The 20,103-nt window shown below is 56.5% G+C and overlaps 1 protein-coding gene across 1 annotated transcript in view; it reads left to right on the top strand.

Moving 5' to 3' along the window:
- col9a3 (collagen, type IX, alpha 3) overlaps positions 1–20,103 on the top strand; it is a 192,952-nt gene that overhangs the window by 138,756 nt on the left and 34,093 nt on the right. The window contains exons 8-10 of the mRNA XM_072279900.1: positions 14,506–14,577; positions 15,269–15,304; positions 16,955–16,999. Coding sequence (XP_072136001.1) covers positions 14,506–14,577; positions 15,269–15,304; positions 16,955–16,999 — 153 coding nt within the window. The remainder of the gene's footprint in view (positions 1–14,505; positions 14,578–15,268; positions 15,305–16,954; positions 17,000–20,103) is intronic.

Here is a 20,103-nt window from a genome sequence, read left to right as displayed (position 1 = left end):
CTCTGTCTGTCCTCCTCTCTCTCCCTCTGTCCCACCTCCTCCCTCTGTCACCATCCCACCTCCTCTCTCTCCTACCGTCCCACCTCCTCTCTCTCCGATCGCCCCACCTCCTCTCTCTCCCACTGTCCCATCTCCTCTCTCTCTCACTGTCCCATATTCTCACTCACCGTCCCACCTCATCTTTCTCCCACCATCCCACCTCCTCCATCTCTCACCGTCCCACCTCCTCTCTCTCTCACCGACCCTCCTCCTCTCTCTGCCACAGTCCCACCTCCTCTCTCTCCCTCCGTCCCACCTCCTCTCCCACCATCCCTCCTCCTCTCTCTCACTGTCCCACCTCCTTTCTCTATCACCTTCCCACCTCCCCTCTCTCTGTCCCACCTCCTATCTCTTCCTCCGACACATATCCTCTCCCATCTTCCCACCTCCTCTCTCTGCCACAGTCACACATCCTCTCTCTCCAACCATCCCACCTCCTCTCTCTCCCCCATCCCTCCTCCTCTCTCTGCCACAGTCCCACCTCCTCTCTCTCCCTCTGTCCCACCTCCTCTCTCTCCCTCTGTCCCACCTCCTCTCTCTCCCATTGTCCCACCTCCTCTCTCTCCCTCTGTCCCACCTCTTCTATCTCCCACCGTCCCTTCTCTTCTCTCTGCCTCAGTCCCACCTCCTCTCTCTCCCACCATCACACATCCTCTCTCTCCCACCATCCCACCTCCTCTCTCTCCCCCATCCCTCTTCCTCTCTCTCGCACCGTCCCACCTCCTCTCTCTCCCACCGTCCCACCTCCTCTCTCTCCCTCTGTCCCTTCTCTGCCACTGTTCCATCTCCTCTCTCTCCCTTCGTCCTTCCTCCCCTCTCTCCCACCGTTCCTCCTCCTCTCTTTCCCACCGGCCCACCCCCTCTCTCTCCCACCATCCCTCCTCCTCTCTCTCTGTCCCACCTCCTATCTCTTCCTCCGACCCACATCCTCTCCCATCTTCCAACCTCCCCTCTCTCCATCCCACCTTCTCTCTCACCGTCCCACCTCATCTCTCTTCCACCATCCCACCTCCTCTCTCTCCCACTGTCCCATCTCCTCTCTCTCACCGTCCCACCTCATCTTTCTCCCACAATCCCACCTCCTCCCTCTCTCACCGTCCCACCTCTTCTCTCTCCCTCTGACCCACCTCCTCCCTCTCCCACCGTCCCACCTCCTCTCTCTCCCACCGTTCCACCACCTCTCTCTCCCGCCGTCCCTTCTCCTCTCTCTGCCTCCGTCCGACGTCCTCTCTCTCCCACTGTCCCACCTCCTCTCTCTGCCTCCGTCCGACGTCCTCACTCTCCCTCTGTTCCTCCTCCTCTCTCTCCCGCCATCCCTCCTCCTCTCTCTCTCACCGTCCCACTTCCTCTCTGTCCCGTCTCACCTGCTATCTCTCCCTCCATCCCACTTCCTCTCTCTCTCTCACCGTCCCAACTCCTCTCTCTCCCACCGTCCCACCTCCTCTCTCTCCCTCTGTCCCTCCTCCTCTCTCCCACCGTCCCACCTCCTCTCTCTCTCACCATCACACCTCCTCTCTCTCACCGTCACACCTCCTCTCTCTCCCACCGTCCCACCACTTCTCTGTCCCGCCGTCTCACCTCCTCTCTCTCTCTCTCCCCCCCAGCCCACCTCCTCTCCCACCATCCCTCCTCCTCTCTCTCACTATCCCATCTCCTTTCTCTGTCACCTTCCCACCTCCCCTCTCTCTGTCCCACCTCCTCTCTCTCCCACCGTCCCTTCTCCTCTCTCTCACTATCCCATCTCCTTTCTCTGTCACCTTCCCACCTCCCCTCTCTCTGTCCCACCTCCTCTCTCTCCCACCGTCCCTTCTCCTCTCTCGCACCGTCCCACCTCCCCTCTCTGCCACTGTTCCATCTCCTCTCTCTCCCTTCGTCCTTCCTCCCCTCTCTCCCACCATCCCTCCTCATCTCTCTCTGTCCCACCTCCTATCTTTTCCTCCGACCCACATCCTCTCCCATCTTCCAACCTCCACTCTCTCCATCCCACCTTCTCTCTCACCGTCCCACCTCATCTCTCTTCCACCGTCCCACCTCCTCTCTCTCCCTCTGACCCACCTCCTCCCTCTCCCACCGTCCCACCTCCTCTCTCTCCCAACGTTCCACCACCTCTCTCTCCCGCCGTCCCTTCTCCTCTCTCTGCCTCTGTCCGACGTCCTCTCTCTCCCATCGTCCCACCTCCTCTCTCTGCCTCCGTCCGACGTCCTCACTCTCCCTCTGTTCCTCCTCCTCTCTCTCCTGCCATCCCTCCTCCTCTCTCTCTCACCGTCCCACTTCCTCTCTGTCCCGTCTCACCTGCTATCTCTCCCTCCATCCCAATTCCTCTCTCTCTCTCACCGTCCCACCTACTCCCTCTCCCACCGTCCCTCCTCCTCTTTCTTCTCACCTTCCCACCTCCTCACTCTCCCACCGTCCCAACTCCTCTCTCTCCCACCGTCCCGCCTCCTCTCTCTCCCTCTGTCCCTCCTCCTCTCTCCCACCGTCCCACCTCCTCTCTCTCTCACCGTCCCACCTCCTCTCTCTCCCACCGTTCCACCACCTCTCTCTCCCGCCGTCCCTTCTCCTCTCTCTGCCTCCGTCCGACGTCCTCTCTCTCCCACCGTCCCACCTCCTCTCTCTCCCACCGTCTCACCTCCTCTCTCTCCCTCTGTCCCACCACTTCTCTCTCCCACCATCCCTCCTCTTCTCTCTCCCACCGTCCCACCTCCTCCCTCTCTCACCGTCCCTCCTCCTCTCTCTCCCACTGTCCCTACTCCTCTCTCTCCCACTGTCCCACCTCCTCCCTCTTCCATCGTCCCACCTCCTCTTTCTCCCCCGTCCCACCTCCTCTCCCACCATCCCTCCTCCTCTCTCTCTCTCTGTCCCACCTCCTCTCTCTTCCTCTGACCCACATCCTCTCCATCTTCCCACCTCCCCTCTCTCCATCCCACTTCCTCTCTCACCCCCCCACCTCATCTCTCTTCCACCGTCCTACCTCCTCTCTCTCTCTCACTGTCCCTCCTCCTCTCTCTCCCTCTATCCCTCCTCCTCTCTCTCCCACTGTCCCACCTCCTCTCTCTGCCTCCATCCGACGTCCTCTCTCTGCCTCCGTCTGACGTCCTCTCTCTCCCTCCGTCCCACTTCCTCTCTCTCTCTCACCGTCCCACCTACTCCCTCTCCCACCGTCCCTCCTCCTCTTTCTTCTCACCGTCCCACCACCTCCCTCTCTCTCACCTTCCCACCTCCTCTCTCTCCCTCCGTCCCACCTCCTCCCTCTGTCCCACCTCCTCCCTCTCCCACCGTCCCACCTCCTCTCTCTCCCGCTGTCCCTACTCTCTCTCTCACCGTCCCACCTCCTCTCTCTCCCATTGTCCCACCTCCTCTCTCTCCCTCTGTGCCTCCTCCTCTCTCTCCCTCCATCCCACCTCCTCCCTCTCTCACCATCCCACCTCCTCTCTCTCCCACCGTCCCACCTCCTCTCTCTCTCCCACTGTCCCATCTCCTCTCTCTCTCACTTTCCCATATTCTCTCTCATCGTCCTACCTCGTCTTTCTCCGACCATCCCACCTCCTCCCTCTCTCACCGTCCCACCTCATCTCTCTCCCACCGTCCCACCTCCTCTCTCTCCCACCGTCTCACCTCCTCTCTCTCTCCCACTGTCCCACCTCCTCTCTCTCTCACTGTCCCATATTCTCTCTCACCGTCCTATCTTGTATTTCTCCCACCATCCCACCTCCTCTCTCTCCCACCGTCCCACCTCCTCTCTCTCCCACTGTCCCACCTCCTCTCTCTCCCGACGTCCCCTCTCCTCTCTCTGCCTCCGTCTGACGTCCTCTCTCTCCCTCTGTCCCACTTCCTCTCTCTCTCTCACCGTCCCACCTACTCCCTCTCCCACCGTCCCTCCTCCCCTTTCTTCTCACCGTCCCACCTCCTCTCTCTCCTGCCATCCCTTCTCCTCTCTCTGCCTCCGTCTGATGTCCCCTCTCTCACTCCGTCCCACTTCCTCTCTCTCTCCCCACCGTCCCACCTACTCCATCTCCCACCGTCCCTCCTCCTCTTTCTTCTCACCGTCCCACCTCCTCCCGCTCTCTCACCTTCCCACCTCCTCTCTCTTCCACCGTCCTACCTCCTCTCTCTCTCTCACCGTCCCTCCTCCTCTCACTCCCTCTATCCCTCCTCCTCTCTCTCCCACCGTCCCACCTCCTCTCTCTGCCTCCGTCCGACGTCCTCTCTCTCCCATCGTCCCACCTCCTCTCTCTCCCTCTGTGCCTCTTCCTCTCTCTCCCTCCATCCCACCTCCTCCCTCTCTCACCATCCCACCTCCTCTCTTTCCCACTGTCCCACCTCCTCTCTCTCTCCCACTGTCCCATCTCATCTCTCTCTCACTTTCCCGTATTCTCTCTCACCGTCCCACCTCCTCTCTCTCCCACCGTCCCACCTCCTCTCTCTCCCACCGTCCCACCTCCTCTCTCTCCCACCGTTCCACCTCTTCTCTCTCTCCCACTGTTCCTCCTCCTCTCTCTCTCACTGTCCCATATTCTCTCTCACCGTCCTACCTTGTCTTTCTCCCACCATCCCACCTCCTCCCTCTCTCACCGTCCCACCTCCTCTATCTCCCACTGTCCCACCATCTCTCTCTCCCGACGTCCCTTCTCCTCTCTCTGCCTCCGTCCGACGTCCTCTCTCTCACAACGTCCCACCTCCTCTCTCTCCCTCTGTTCCACCTCATCTCTCTTCCACCGTCCTACCTCCTCTCTCTCTCACCGTCCCTCCTCCTCTCTCTCCCTCTGTCCCTCCTCCACTCTCTCCCACCGTCCCACCTCCGCTCTCTCCCACCGTCCCACCTCCTCACTCTACCGCCATCCCTTCTCCTCTCTCTGCCTCCATCTGACGTCCCCTCTCTCACTCCGTCCCACTTCCTCTCTCTCTCCCACCATCCCACCTACTCCCTCTCCCAGCGTCCCTCCTCCTCTTTCTTCTCACCGTCCCTCCTACTCCCTCTCTCTCACCTTCCCACCTCCTCTCTCTCCCACCGTCCCACATCCTCTCTCTCCCTCCATCCCACCTCCTCTCACTCCCGCCGTCCCTCCTCTCTCTCTCACCGGCCCACCTCCTCTCTCTCCCACCGTCCCACCTCCTCTCTCTCCCACCGTCCCACCTCCTCTCTCTCCCCCCATCCCTCTTCCTCTCTCCCCCAATCCCTCTTCCTCTCTCTCCTAAGGTCCCTCCTCCTCTCTCTCCCTCTGTCCGTCCTCCTCTCTCTCCCTCTGTCCCACCTCCTCCCTCTCTCACCGTCCCACCTCCTCTCTCTCCTACCGTCCCACCTCCTCTCTCTCCCATCGCCCCACCTCCTCTCTCTCCCACTGTCCCATCTCCTCTCTCTCTCACTGTCCCATATTCTCACTCACCGTCCCACCTCATCTTTCTCCCACCATCCCACCTCCTCCATCTCTCACCGTCCCACCTCCTCTATCTCCCTCTGTCGCACCTCCTCTCTCTCTCACCGACCCACCTCCTCTCTCTCTCACCGTCCCACCTCCTCTCTCTCCCACCGTCCCACCTCCTCCTCTCTCTCACTGTCCCACCTCCTTTCTCTATCACCTTCCCACCTCCCCTCTCTCTGTCCCACCTCCTATCTCTTCCTCCGACACATATCCTCTCCCATCTTCCCACCTCCTCTCTCTGCCACAGTCCCACCTCCTCTCTCTCCCACCGTCACACATCCTCTCTCTCCCACCGTCACACATCCTCTCTCTCCAACCATCCCACCTCCTCTCTCTCCCCCATCCCTCCTCCTCTCTCTCCCACCATCCCACCTCCTCTCTCTCCCACCATCCCACCTCCTCTCTCTGCCACCGTCCCACCTCCTCTCTCTCCCACCGTCCCTTCTCCTCTCTCTCCCTCTGTCCCACCTCTTCTATCTCGCACCGTCCCACCTCCTATCTCTCCCTCTGTCCCACCTCTTCTATCTCCCACCGTCCCTTCTCTTCTCTCTGCCACAGTCCCACCTCCTCTCTCTCCCACCATCACACATCCTCTCTCTCCCACCATCCCACCTCCTCTCTCTCCCCCATCCCTCTTCCTCTCTCTCGCACCGTCCCACCTCCTCTCTCTCCCACTGTCCCACCTCCTCTCTCTCCCTCTGTCCCACCTCCTCTCTCTCCCATCGTCCCTTCTCCTCTCTCTGCCACTGTTCCATCTCCTCTCTCTCCCACCATCCCTCCTCCTCTCTCTCTGTCCCACCTCCTATCTCTTCCTCCAACCCACATCCTCTCCCATCTTCCAACCTCCCCTCTCTCCATCCCACCTTCTCTCTCACCGTCCCACCTCATCTCTCTTCCACCGTCCCACCTCCTCTCTCTCCCACTGTCCCATCTCCTCTCTCTCTCACCGTCCCACCTCATCTTTCTCCCACAATCCCACCTCCTCCCTCTCTCACCGTCCCACCTCTTCTCTCTCCCTCTGACCCACCTCCTCCCTCTCCCACCGTCCCACCTCCTCTCTCTCCCACCGTTCCACCACCTCTCTCTCCCGCCATCCCTTCTCCTCTCTCTGCCTCCGTCCGACGTCCTCTCTCTCCCACCATCCCACCTCCTCTCTCTCCCGTCTCACCTGCTCTCTCTCCCTCCATCCCACTTCCTCTCTCTCTCTCTCACTGTCCCACCTACTCCCTCTCCCACTGTCCCTCCTCCTCTTTCTTCTCACCTTCCCACCTCCTCACTCTCTCATCGTCCCAACTCCTCTCTCTCCCACCGTCCCACCTCCTCTCTCTCCCTCTGTCTCTCTTCCTCTCTCTTCCTCTGTCCCTCCGCCTCTCTCCCACCGTCCCACCTCCTCTCTCTCCCACCATCCCACCTCCTCTCTCTCTCTCACCGTCCCACCTCCTCTCTCTCCCACTGTCCCTCCTCCTCCCTCTCTCACCATCCCACCTCCTCTCTCTCTCACTGTCCCTCCTCCTCTCTCACACACCGTCCCACCTCTTCTCTGTCCCGCCATCTCACCTCCTCTCTCTCTCTCCCACTGTCCCACTTCCTCCCTCTTCCATCGTCCCACCTCCTCTCTCTTCCTCCGACCCACATCCTCTTCCATCTTCCCACCTCCCCTCTCTCTGTTCCACCTCCTCTCTCACCTTCCCACCTCATCTCTCTTCCACCGTCCTACCTCCTCTCTCTCTCACTGTCCAACCTCCTCTCTCTCACCGTCCCACCTTGTCTTTCTCCCACCATCCCACTCCTCTCTCTCACCATCTAACCTCCTTTCTCTCCCACCGTCCCACCTCCTCTCTCTCCCACCGTTCCACCACCTCTCTCTCCCGCCATCCCTTCTCCTCTCTCTGCCTCCGTCCGACGTCCTCTCTCTCCCACCGTCCCACCTCCTCTCTCTGCCTCTGTCCGACGTCCTCACTCTCCCTCTGTTCCTCCTCCTCTCTCTCCCGCCATCCCTCCTCCTCTCTCTCTCTCACCGTCCCACTTCCTCTCTGTCCCGTCTCACCTACTATCTCTCCCTCCATCCCACTTCCTCTCTCTCTCTCACCGTCCCACCTACTCCCTCTCCCACCGTCCCTCCTCCTCTTTCTTCTCACCTTCCCACCTCCTCACTCTCCCACCGTCCCAACTCCTCTCTCTCCCACCGTCCCACCTCCTCTCTCTCCCTCTGTCCCTCCTCCTCTCTCCCACCATCCCACCTCCTCTCTCTCTCACCGTCACACCTCTTCTCTCTCACCGTCACACCTCCTCTCTCTCACCGTCACACCTCCTCTCTCTCCCACCGTCCCACCACTTCTCTGTCCCGCCGTCTCACCTCCTCTCTCTCTCTCTCCCCCAGCCCACCTCCTCTCCCACCATCCCTCCTCCTCTCTCTCACTATCCCATCTCCTTTCTCTGTCACCTTCCCACCTCCCCTCTCTCTGTCCCACCTCCTATCTCTTCCTCCAACCCATATCCTCTCCCATCTTCCCACCTCCCCTCTCTCCGTCCCACCTTCTCTCTCACCGTACCACCTCATCTCTCTTCCACCGTCCCACCTCCTCTCTCTCTCACCGTCCCACCTCCTCTCTGTCCCACCTCTTCTCTCTCTCACCATCCCACCGCCTCTCTCTCCCACCGTCCCTCTTCCTCTCTCTCCCACCGTCCCACCTGCTCTCCTTCTCACCGTTCCACCTCCTCTCTTTCCCACCGGCCTACCTCCTCCCTCTCTCACCATCCCACCTCCTCGCTCTCTCACCGTCCCTCCTCCTCTCTCACACACCGTCCCACCTCTTCTCTGTCCCATCGTCCCACCTCCTCTCTCACACACCGTCCCACCTCTTCTCTCTCCCACCATCCCACCTCCTCCCTCTCCCATCGTCCCACCTCCTCTTTCTCCCCCGTCCCACCTCCTCTCCCACCATCCCTCCTCCTCTCTTTCTGTCCCACCTCCTCTCTCTTCTCCGACCCACATCCTCTCCCATCTTCCCACCTGCCCTCTCACCATCCCACCTCCTCTCTCTCCTACCGTCCCACCTCCTCTCTCTCCCACCGTCCAACCTCCTCTCTCTCGTACCGTCCCACCTCCTCACTCTCTCACTGTCCCACCACCTCTCTTTCCCTCTGTCCCACCTTTTCCCTCTCCCTCCGTCCCACCCCTCTCCCTCCGTCCCACCTCCTCCCTCTCCCGCCGTCCCTTCTCCTCTCGCTCTCTCCCTCCGTCCCACCTCCTCCCTCTCCCACCGTCCCTCCTCTTCTCTCTCGCACCGTCCCTCCTCTTCTCTCTCGCACCGTCCCACCTCCTCTCACTCCCGCTGTCCCACCTCCTCTCACTCCCGCCGTCCCTCCTCCTCTCTCTCTCACCATCCCTCCTCCTCTCTCTCTCTCACCGTCCCACCTCCTCTCTCTCCCACCATCCCTTCTCCTCTCTCTCCCTCCGTCCCACCTCCTCCCTCTCCCGCCGTCCGTCCTCCTCTCTCTCGCTCCGTCCCACCTCCTCTCTCTCCCTTCGTCCTTCCTCCTCTCTCTCCCACCATTCCTCCTCCTCTCTTTCCCACCATCCCAACTCCTCTCTCTCCCACCATCCCTCCTCCTCTCTCTCTGTCCCACCTCCTATCTCTTCCTCCGACCCACATCCTCTCCCATCTTCCTACCTCCGCTCTCTCCATCCCACCTCCTCTCTCTCCCTCTGTCCCTTTTCCTCTCTCTGCCGCAGTCCCAGCTCCTCTCTCTCCCACCGTCCCACCTCCTCTCTCTCCCACCGTCCCCACCTCCTCTCTCTCCCACCGTCCCCACCTCCTCTCTCTCCCACCGTCCCCACCTCCTCTTTCTCCCACCGTCCCACCTCCTCTCTCTCCCTCTGTCCCACCTCCTCTGTCTCCCACCGTCCCTTCTCTTATCCCTGCCACAGACCCACCTCCTCTCTCTCCCACCGTCCCACCTCCTCTCTCTCCCACTGTCCCTCCTCTCTCTCTCCCGCCATCCCTCCTCCTTTCTCTCTCACTGTCCCACTTCCTCTCTCTCCCATCTCACCTGCTCTCTCTCCCTCCATCCCACTTTCTCTCTCTCTCTCACCGCCCCACCTACTCCCTCTCCCACCGTCCCACCTCCTCTCTCTCTCTCTCACCTTCCCACCTCCTCTCTCTCCCACCGTCCCACCTCCTCTCTCTCCCACTGTCCCACCACCTCCCTCTCCCTCCGTCCCACCACCTCCCTCTCCCACCATCCCTTCTCTTCTCTCTGCCTCCGTCTGACCTCCTCTCTCTCCCACCGTCTCATCTCCTCTCTTTCCCGCCGTCCCTCCTCTCTCTATCACCATTCCACCTCCTCTCTCTCTCACCATCGCACCTCCCCTCTCTTCCACCGTTCCATCTCCTCTCTCTCCCTTCGTCCTTCCTCCTCCCTCTCCCACCATTCCTCCTCCTCTCTTTCCCACCGTCCCACCCCCTCTCTCTCCCACCATCCCTCCTCTCTCTGTCCCACCTCCTACCTCTTCCTCCAACCCACATCCTCTCCCATCTTCCCACCTCCCTTCTCTCCATCCCACATTCTCTCTCACCATCCCACCTCATCTCTCTTCCACCGTCGCACCTCCTCTCTCTCCCACTGTCCCATATTCTCTCTCACCGTCCCACCTCGTCTTTCTCCCACCATCCCACCTCCTCCCTCTCCCACCGTCCCACCTCCTCTCTCTCTCCTCTGTCCCACCTCTTCTCTCTCCCACCATCCCTTCTCTTCTCTCTGCAACAGTCCCACCTCCTCTCTCTCCCACTGTCCCACCTCCTCTCTCTCACTCTGACCCACCTCCTCTCTCTCCCACCATCCCACCACCTCTCTCTCCCGCCGTCCCTTCTCCACTCTCTGCCTCCGTCCGACGTCCTCTCTCTCCCACCATCCCACCTCCTCTCTCTCCCGTCTCACCTGCTCTCTCTCCCTCCATCCCACTTCCTCTCTCTCTCTCTCACTGTCCCACCTACTCCCTCTCCCACCGTCCCTCCTCCTCTTTCTTCTCACCTTCCCACCTCCTCACTCTCTCATCGTCCCAACTCCTCTCTCTCCCACCGTCCCACCTCCTCTCTCTCCCTCTGTCTCTCTTCCTCTCTCTTCCTCTGTCCCTCCTCCTCTCTCCCACCGTCCCACCTCCTCTCTCTCCCACCATCCCACCTCCTCTCTCCCTCTCACTGTCCCACATCCTCTCTCTATCACCGTCCCACATCCTCTCTCTCCCACCATCCCACCACTTCTCTATCCCGCCGTATCACCTCCTCCCTCTCTTCCCCATCCCACCTCCTCTCCCACCATCCCACCTCCTCTCTCTCCCTCTGTCCCACCTCCTCTCTCTCTCCCACCGTCCCTTCTATTCTCTCTGCCACAGTCCCACCTCCTCTCTCTCTCACCATTCCACCTCCTCTCTCTCCCATCGTCCCACCTCCTCTCTCTCTCACCGTTCCACCTCCTCTCTCTCCCATCGTCCCACCTGCTGTCCCTCTCACCATCCCACCTCCTCTCTCTCCCACCGTCCCACCTCCTCTCTCTCTCTCACCGTCCAACCTCCTCTCTCACCGTCCCACCTCCTCTCTCTCCCACTGTCCCTCCTCCTCCCTCTCTCACCGTCCCACCTCCTCTCTCTCTCACTGTCCCTCCTCCTCTCTCACACACCGTCCCACCTCTTCTCTGTCCCGCCATCTCACCTCCTCTCTCTCTCTCCCACTGTCCCACTTCCTCCCTCTTCCATCGTCCCACCTCCTCTCTCTTCCTCCAACCCACATCCTCTCCCATCTTCCCACCTCCCCTCTCTCCGTTCCACCTCCTCTCTCACCTTCCCACCTCATCTCTCTTCCACCGTCCTACCTCCTCTCTCTCTCACTGTCCAACCTCCTCTCTCTCACCGTCCCACCTTGTCTTTCTCCCACCATCCCACTCCTCTCTCTCACCATCTAACCTCCTTTCTCTCCCACCGTCCAACCTCCTCTCTCTGCCACAGTCCCTCCTCCCCTCTCTCCCACCATCCCATCTCCTCCCTCTCCCACTGTCCCTTCTCCTCTCTCTCCCTCCGTCACACCTCCTCCCTCTCTCACTGTCCCACCTCCTCTCTCTCCCGGTCTCTCCTCCTCTATCTCTCACCGTCCCACCTCCTCTCTCTCCCGCCCTCCCTCCTCCTCTCTCTGCCGGTCTCTCCTCTTCTCTCTCCCACCGTCCCATCTCCTCTCTCTCTCTCCCACCATCCCACCTCCTCCCTCTCCCATCATCCCTACTCCTCTCTCTCACTGTCCCACCTTCTTTCTCTCTCACCTTCCCATCTCCCCTCTCTCTGTCGCACTCCTCTCTCTTCCTCCAACCCACATACTCTCCCATCTTCCCACCTCACCTCTCTCCGTCCCACCTCCTCTCTCACCATCCCACCGCATCTCTCTTCTACTGTCCAACCTCCTCTCTCTCGTACCGTCCCACCTCCTCACTCTCTCACTGTCCAACCTCCTCTCTCTCCCACCGTCCCTCCTCCTCTCTCTCCCTCCGTCCCACCTCCTCCCTCTCTCACTGTCCCACCTCCTCTCTCTCCCTCCGTTCCTCCTCCTCTCTCTCCCACCGTCCCTCCTCTTCTCTCTCCCACTGTTCCACCTCCTCTCTCTCCCTTCGTCCTTCCTTCTCTATCTCCCACCATTCCTCCTCCTCTTTTTCCCACCATCCCACCCCCTCTCTCCCTCCATCCCTCCTCCTCTCTCATTGTCCCACCTCCCCTCTCTCCGTCCCACCTCATCTCTCTTCCACCATCCCACCTCCTCTACCTCCCACTGTCTCATCACCTCTCTCTTTCACTGTCCCATATTCTCTCTCACCGTCCCACCTCCTCTCTCTCTCTCTGTCCCACCTCCTCTCTCTCCCACCGTCCCTTCTCTTCTCTCTGCCAGAGACCCACCTCCTCTCTCTCCCACCGTCCCACCTCTTCTGTCTCCCGCCGTCCCTTCTCCTCTCTCTGCCTCCGTCTGACGTCCTCTCTCTCCCTCCGTTCCACTTCCTCTCTCTCTCTCTCACCGTCCCACCTACTCCCTCTCCCACCATCCCTCCTCCTCTTTATTCTCACCGTCCCACCTCCTCCCCCTCTCTCACCTTCCCACCTCCTCTCTCTCCCACCGTCCCACCTCCTCCCTCTCCCTCCGTCCCACCTCCTCCCTCTCGCACCGTCCCACCTCCTCTCTCTCCCACTGTCCCACCTCCTCTCTCTCCCTCCGTCCCACCTCCTCTCTCCCTTCATCCCACCTCCTCTCTCTCCATCCCACCTGTCTCGTCCTCCGACCGACATCTTCTCCCATCTTCCCACGTCCCCTCTCTCCGTCCCACCTCCTTTCTCACTGTCCCACCTCATCTCTCTTCCACCGTCCCACCTCCTCTCTCTCTCATCTCATCGCCCCTTCCCCATCCCATCTCACCTTCCCATCTCACCTTCCCCATCCCATCTCACCTTCCCCCTCCCCACATCTCACCTCGTTCATACTAATCTCATCACCCGTTTCCCCACTTCATCACCCTTTTCGCCATCCCACCTACCACTCCCCATTCCTCCTACCTCTCCTCCGTCCTACCTACCCCTATCCATCCCACCTCGTCCCTCCCTCCCTTGTCCCTCCCCCATCTCGCATCGTTCCTCCCGAATCTTGCCCCGTCCCTCCCCAATATTGCCTCATCTCTCCCCAATACCACCTCGTCCCTCCCTCCCCTGTCCCTCCCCAATCTCGCGTCGTTCCTCCCGAATCTTGCCCCGTCCCTCCCCAATATTGCCTCATCTCTCCCCAATACCACCTCGTCCCTCCCTCCCCTGTCCCTCCCCAATCTTGCGTTAGACCTCCCGAATCTCGCGTCGTCCCTCCCGAATCTCGCGTCGTCCCTCCCGAATCTTGCCTCATCCTTCCCCTATATCGCCTCATCTCTCCCCCATACCACCGCGTCCCTCCCTCCCCTGTTCCTCCCGAATCTCGCGTCGTCCCTCCCGAATCTTGCCTCATCCTTCCCCTATATCGCCTCATCTCTCCCCCATACCACCGCGTCCCTCCCTCCCCTGTTCCTCCCCAATCTCGCGTCGTCCCTCCCGAATCTTGCCTCGTCCCTCCACAATATCGCCTCGTCTCTCCCCAATACCACCTCGTCCCTCCCTCCCCTGTCCCTCCCCAATCTCGCGTCGTTCCTCCCGAATCTTGCCCCGTCCCTCCCCAATATTGCCTCATCTCTCCCCAATACCACCTCGTCCCTCCCTCCCCTGTCCCTCCCCAATCTTGCGTTAGACCTCCCGAATCTCGCGTCGTCCCTCCCGAATCTCGCGTCGTCCCTCCCGAATCTTGCCTCATCCTTCCCCTATATCGCCTCATCTCTCCCCCATACCACCGCATCCCTCCCTCCCCTGTTCCTCCCCAATCTCGCGTCGTCCCTCCCGAATCTTGCCTCGTCCCTCCACAATATCGCCTCGTCTCTCCCCTATCCCAGGTCATCCTTCCCTCCCCTGTCATTCCCTATCTTACACCATCCCTCCCTCTCTTACACCATCCCTCCCTCTCTTACATTCATCTCTCATCTTTTATCTTCACCCTAATCCTTGTTTCCACTTTCTCTCATCCCTCCTCTCTTCAGTCCTCGGCATTCTCCCTACCTCCCCTCCCGCCCTGCAAGCTCTGACTTCCTCACCTCCGCTCTGTCGTTCAACTTCTTATGCAAGCCATTTCCTATCTGCAAGGAACTTCCTTTCTTGTTCTTCATTGTTCCCTTCTCCCCCATCTCACCCCTCTTCCCATAGTTTCACCCTCGTCCCCTCATCTCACCTCTTCCAATCTGCTACCTCCTCTCCTTCCCTATCTCTCAACTCACCCCCTCCTGCAGTCTCCTCCCCTCCTTCCTGCCCTTCTCCCTGCTCCAGCCTCTTACCCTCCTGCCCGGCCCTGCTTCTCCTCTGCTCCTCCCTGCTGCTCGTTTTCCTCTCCGGTCTATCCGCTCCTGCCCCGGGCCTCACCCTCTTAACGGAAGTGTCTCTTCTCTGCAGGGAAGAAAAGGTGAGAGTGGTGAGCCTGGCATGCCGGGGCCGACTGGAGTCCGTGGTGATTTCGGTGACAGGGTAAGTCTACTCTTCACGTCCTGAGCAGCAAGGGGTGGCACTGGCTATGGGACAGACACGCAAAGACCTTCTGTTACTACAGTGCCGGGAAAACAGGGGGCACACGGGAGCAGTGTCCCAAAACCCAGTCCAGGGTGTAAATCTTGCCACCAGGGTTTTACATTTCTTCAGGTAAACAAAGGTGGAATTAGCAAGGCAATCTCGGTAAAAGTGAGGAAAAAAATAGTAACTTAAATTGTTTTAAAATCCCGTAAATCTGAAATACAAACAGAAGGTGCAGGAAGAACTTGGCAGGCCAGGCAACATCTGTGGAGAGGGAAAATAACAATATTTCAGAACTTGTGTTTCATCACCTTCCTCCTCGTACTTCATCCCTGTGTGTCCTCTGTCCCCTAGTGTCTTCACTCTCACTGATTGTGTCTCCCTCACAGCTCCCTCCCACCCCCACCATCGTACCTACTGTTGCTCAACAGCAGAACAATCTGTTTAGTACAGCAAGATCCTCCAGTGGCGAGGAGTGCAGGGAATTGGTAACAAGGTGCTGCAGAAGTCTTGGTGACCGGTAAACCGGTGGTCACCAAAACCAATGGTCACCTGGGTTAGTTGTCTCACCACAGGGTGATGTGTGATGCCTCCATGAATTCTTCATTGCCAACTAACAACTTGTGTATTTTTTTAACCTCCTCCACAGGGTCCTGTTGGAGCATCTGGTCCCAAAGGTAACCAGGTAAGGAGAGGATTTCAGGCACTGTAGCTCCCTTAGTGACCTGGTTTGAGGCCATGAAGATAGAAAAATACACCACAAAATCAGTCAGTCCACGATTGATTTTGGAATGGGTCAGAAGGTCGACACGACCACTTAAGCCCACCATGTCTTGTTGACCTTTTAACCCACTCCAAAATCAATCTCCTCCCCACCCCGCCGCATAGCCCTCCATTTTCTCTCCATCCATATGTCTATCTTAGCATTTTTAAATGTCCTTATTGTATTTGCCTCTACCACTAGCTGGGTGGTGGGGTGGAGATACGTCTCTACCAAAGGAGGTTTAACGCGCTCCTTCCCTCCGCTAACCTGCAGGTCACCCTTGGGCAAGGTGTAGCACCCGCTTAGCTCCCTGATCTGGGTCATCTGAAGCCATGGTCGTCTGAGCAGCTGGTGCAGATCACAAGTCCCGGTTATGTGACCACTGACGCCAGGCAGACAATCTCTGAAGAGTATTGATAATGGCTGGGGTCACCCATCTTGTAAAGACACTGCCCAGAAGAAGGCAATGGCAAACCACTGCTGTAGATAAATTTGCCAAGAACAATCATAGTGATGGAAAGAGCATGATCACCCACTTAATACAACACGGCACCTAACAAACGAATTACCACTGGTCCAGGCTGCATGTTCCATGCACTTTACTGTTTGTGTACTGAAATTGTCATCACCATCTGTAGAGTGGATTGATGAGGGTAGGACAGTGGATTGTCCACACAGACTTTAGGAAAGCTTTTGAGAAGGTCTCTCGTGATAAGCTGGTCTGGAGGTTTAAGTCACATGGGGTTCATGATCAGTTAGTAAATTGGATCCAAAGTTGGCATAGAAGATAGAGGGTAGCAGATAGGAGATAGTATAGGGGGGTAGCAAACCGAGGGGCGTTTTTCTGATTGGAGGTCTGTGACCAGTGGTGTTCCACAGGGTCAGAGCTGGGATCTCACTGGTTTATAATATACAATATTTCAATGACTTAGATGAAAAGATAAGTGGTCTGATCAGCAAGTTTGCAGACAACAGGAAAATCGGTGGAGTTGTGAACAAAGAGGAAGTTTGTCAAAGGATAGAGCAAGACACAGGTCAGGTGGAAATGTGAGCAGAGAAGTGGCAGGTGGAGTTTAATCCAGATAAGTGTGAGGTGTTCAACTTTGAGAGGTCAGATATAAGAGGAAAGCATAAAGTAAAGGGAAAGGCCCTGATAGACACAGAGATCTTGGACAAATGCTACAGCTTCCTGAATGTGGCAAAACAAGTGGACAGGACGGTAAAGAAGCCATACACAGGTTTACCTTCATCCCTCAGGGTAATGAGTGTAATTTCTGGGGTGTCAAAGTTTGCTTAGGCCATGTTTGGAACATTGCATTTCAGTTCTGACTGTCCTTCTTACAGGAAGGAAGTGGAGAGGAGATGGAACAGGTTCATCAGAATGCTGCCTGGATTAGAGAGTGTTAACTAGAGGGAGGGATTGGACAAACGTAGAGTGTTTTCTCTGGAGCATCACAAGTTCAGGGGCAACCTGATAACGGGTTATCTTTTGATCTTTAACAGCACATTTCCTGACCTGAACTTAAATGTCCTTTGCATTATTTAACCCCTCTGCAATGTGTTGTTTTACAGGGTCTCGCAGGGTCTGATGGACTACCTGGGGAAAAGGGAGATTTGGTAAGTTCCATTACACAGATACAGTGCAGAACATCACACTGCAAACATCTATTGAGCCCCACATGTGATACACTCATCAATTAATCAACAATTGACAGGGAGGAAGGAGAAGATAGCAGCGCGACGCAGCGCGTGCGGCCTGTCCAGTGAATGATACCGTATTTGTAAGTAGGTACCGTACACAATTCTGATTTGATGGAGACAGACGTGAGAAGCACGGAGGAACATCTGGAGAAATTTCTGAAATAGTCATAGTCATACTTTATTGATCCTGGGGGAAATTGGATTTCGTTACAGTTGCACCATAAATTAATAAATAGTAATAGAACCATAAATAGTTAAATAGTAATATGTAAATTATGCCAGTAAATTATGAAATAAGTCCAGGACCAGCCTATTGGCTCAGGGTGTCTGACCTTCCAAGGGAGGAGTTGTAAAGTTTGATGGCCACAGGCAGGAATGGCTTCTTATGATGCTCTGTGTTGCACCTTGGTGGAATGAGTCTCTGGCTGAAGGTACTCCTGTGCCCACCCAGTACATTATGTAGTGGATGGGAGACATTGACCAAGATGGCATGCAATTTGGACAGCATCCTCTTTTCAGATACCACCATCAGAGAGTCCAGTTCCATCCCCACAACATCACTGGCCTTTCGAATGAGTTTGTTGATTCTGTTGGTGTCTGCTGCCCTCAGCCTGCTGCCCCAGCACACAACAGCAAACATGATAGCAGTGGCCACCACAGACTCGTAGAACATCCTTAGCATCGTCCGGCAGATGTTAAAGGACGTCAGTCTCCTCAGGAAATAGAGACGGCTCTGACCCTTCTTGTAGACAGCCTCAGTGTTCTTTGACCAGTCCAGTTTATTGTCAATTCGTATACCCAGGTATCCACCATGTCCACACTGTTCCCCTGGATGGAAACAGGGGTCACCGGTACCTTAGCTCTCCTCAGGTCTACCACCAGCTCCTTAGTCTTTTTCACATTAAGCTGCAGATAATTCTGCTCATACCATGTGATAAAGTTTCCTACAGTAGCCCTGTAATCAGTCTTATCTCCCTTGCTGATGCATCCAACTATGGCAGAGTCATCAGAAAACTTCTGAAGATGACAAGACTGTGTGTAGTAGTTGAAGTCCGAGGTGTAAATGGTGAAGAGAAAGGGAGACAAGACAGTCCCCTGTGGAGCCCCAGTGCTGCTGATCACTCTGTCGGACACACAGTGTTGCAAGCACACGTACTGTGGTCTGCCAGTCAGGTAATCAAGAATCCATGATACCAGGGAAGCATCGACCTGCATCGCTGTCAGCTTCTCCCCCAGCAGAGCAGGGCGGATGGTGTTGAAAGCACTGGAGAAGTCAGAAAATATGACCCTCACAATGCTCGCTGGCTTGTCCAGGTGGGCGTAGACATGGTTCAGCAGGTAGACGATGGCATCCTCAACTCCTAGCGGGGCTGGTAGGCAAACTGGAGGGGATCTGAGTGTGGCCTGACCATAGGCCGGAGCAGCTCCAGAACAAGTCTCTCCAGGGTCTTCATGATGTGGGAGGTCAATGCCACCGGTCTGTAGTCATTGAGGCTGCTGGGGCGCGGTGTCCTCGGCACAGGGACGAGACAGGACGTCTTCCACAGTACAAGAACCCTCCGGAGCCTCAGGCTCAGGTTGAATACATGGCGAAGTACTCCACATAGCTGAGTACTTGCCCGGTTCGCTGCTGCTGCTACTGTGCGATCGAGAATCTCCGGAGGGGAAGGCCCCAAATCCTCGGCTTTGCCTGTTGCTGGCGGCCGGGGCTGGGGTCAATACGCTCGGCAGAGATGGTGCTCGGTGGGGGAGCGCTGGTCGGAGGCTCCAAGTTTTCGGATGGACTGAGAGTCGGCTGCGGTCGGGTGCTTCCAGGATGCTGCGTCGGCAAGTTTGCGGCGCTGGAAGCTCATGGCAGGGAGAGTCTCTCCCTTCTACCATCTGTGTGAGATGTTGGGACTTTCGAGAGACTTTGAGACTTTTTTTTACCATGCCCACGGTCTGTTCTTCTATCAAATTACAGTATTGCTTGCACTGTTGTAATTATATGTTATAATTATGTGTTTTTGTTAGTTTTTCAGTCTTGGTCTGTCCTGTGTTTCTGTGATATCACACCGGAGGAATATTGTATCATTTCTTAAGGCATGCATTACTAAATGACAATAAAAGAGGACTGCTTGTCCTCATAATCTAATAATAATCAAGTTCAGTTTATTGTCATTCAACCATATACATGTATACTGCCAAACATAACAATGCAACTCCAGACCAAGGTGCACAACACAGTACTTATAACTCACACACATAACTCATAAAGTAATATCACTCCTGGAATTAACAATTATATTCCAGGAGTGACATATAGCACAAGGTACATTCGTGACACAAGTTAAAAAGTAAACAGTATAACACTACTGGCACTTTGAGAGCTGGGTGGTGCAGGGAGTATCAGAGCCTGGGGAAAGACCTTGTCCTAATACCTCCTGTCTGAGGGTAGGGGGTCACACAGATTGTGGGATGGATGGGAGGGATTATTAACGATGCTAAGGGCCCTGTGTACGCAGTGGTCCTGATAAATAGCTTGGATGGGTGGAAGAGAAACCCCAAAGATCTCAGCAGTCAGAGCTGGAGTCAGCTTTACAGATTTTTTTCTATCTATTTGCTTGCTTGTCCAGCCTTATTAAGGTTCTAGTTGTAACCTGAGAAAGATCTTTTGCAAACTATAATAAGCATCTGATTGCAGAGATTGACTTGGAACCATATGTTGGCCTTGTAATATTATCATATTACAAACCCCATTTCCAGAAAAGTTGGGATATTTTCCAAAATGCAATAAAAACAAAAATCTGTGATATGTTAATTCAAGTGAACATTTATTTAACTGACAAAAGTACAAAGAAAAGTTTTTCAATAGCTTTACTGACAAACTTAATTGTATTTTGTAAATATACACAAATTTAGAATTTGATGGCTGCAACACACTCAGCAAAAGTTGGGACAGAGTTAAAATAAGATTGGAAAGTGCACAGAATATTCAAGTAACACCGGTTTGGAAGACTCCACATTAAGCAGGCTAATTG

This window comes from Mobula birostris, chromosome 2, assembly GCF_030028105.1.
Source record: "Mobula birostris isolate sMobBir1 chromosome 2, sMobBir1.hap1, whole genome shotgun sequence".
In the NCBI taxonomy this organism is placed as follows: Eukaryota; Metazoa; Chordata; class Chondrichthyes; order Myliobatiformes; family Myliobatidae; genus Mobula; species Mobula birostris.
Note: the sequence above shows the minus strand (reverse complement) of the source record. Positions and strands in the feature narration are given on the sequence as shown.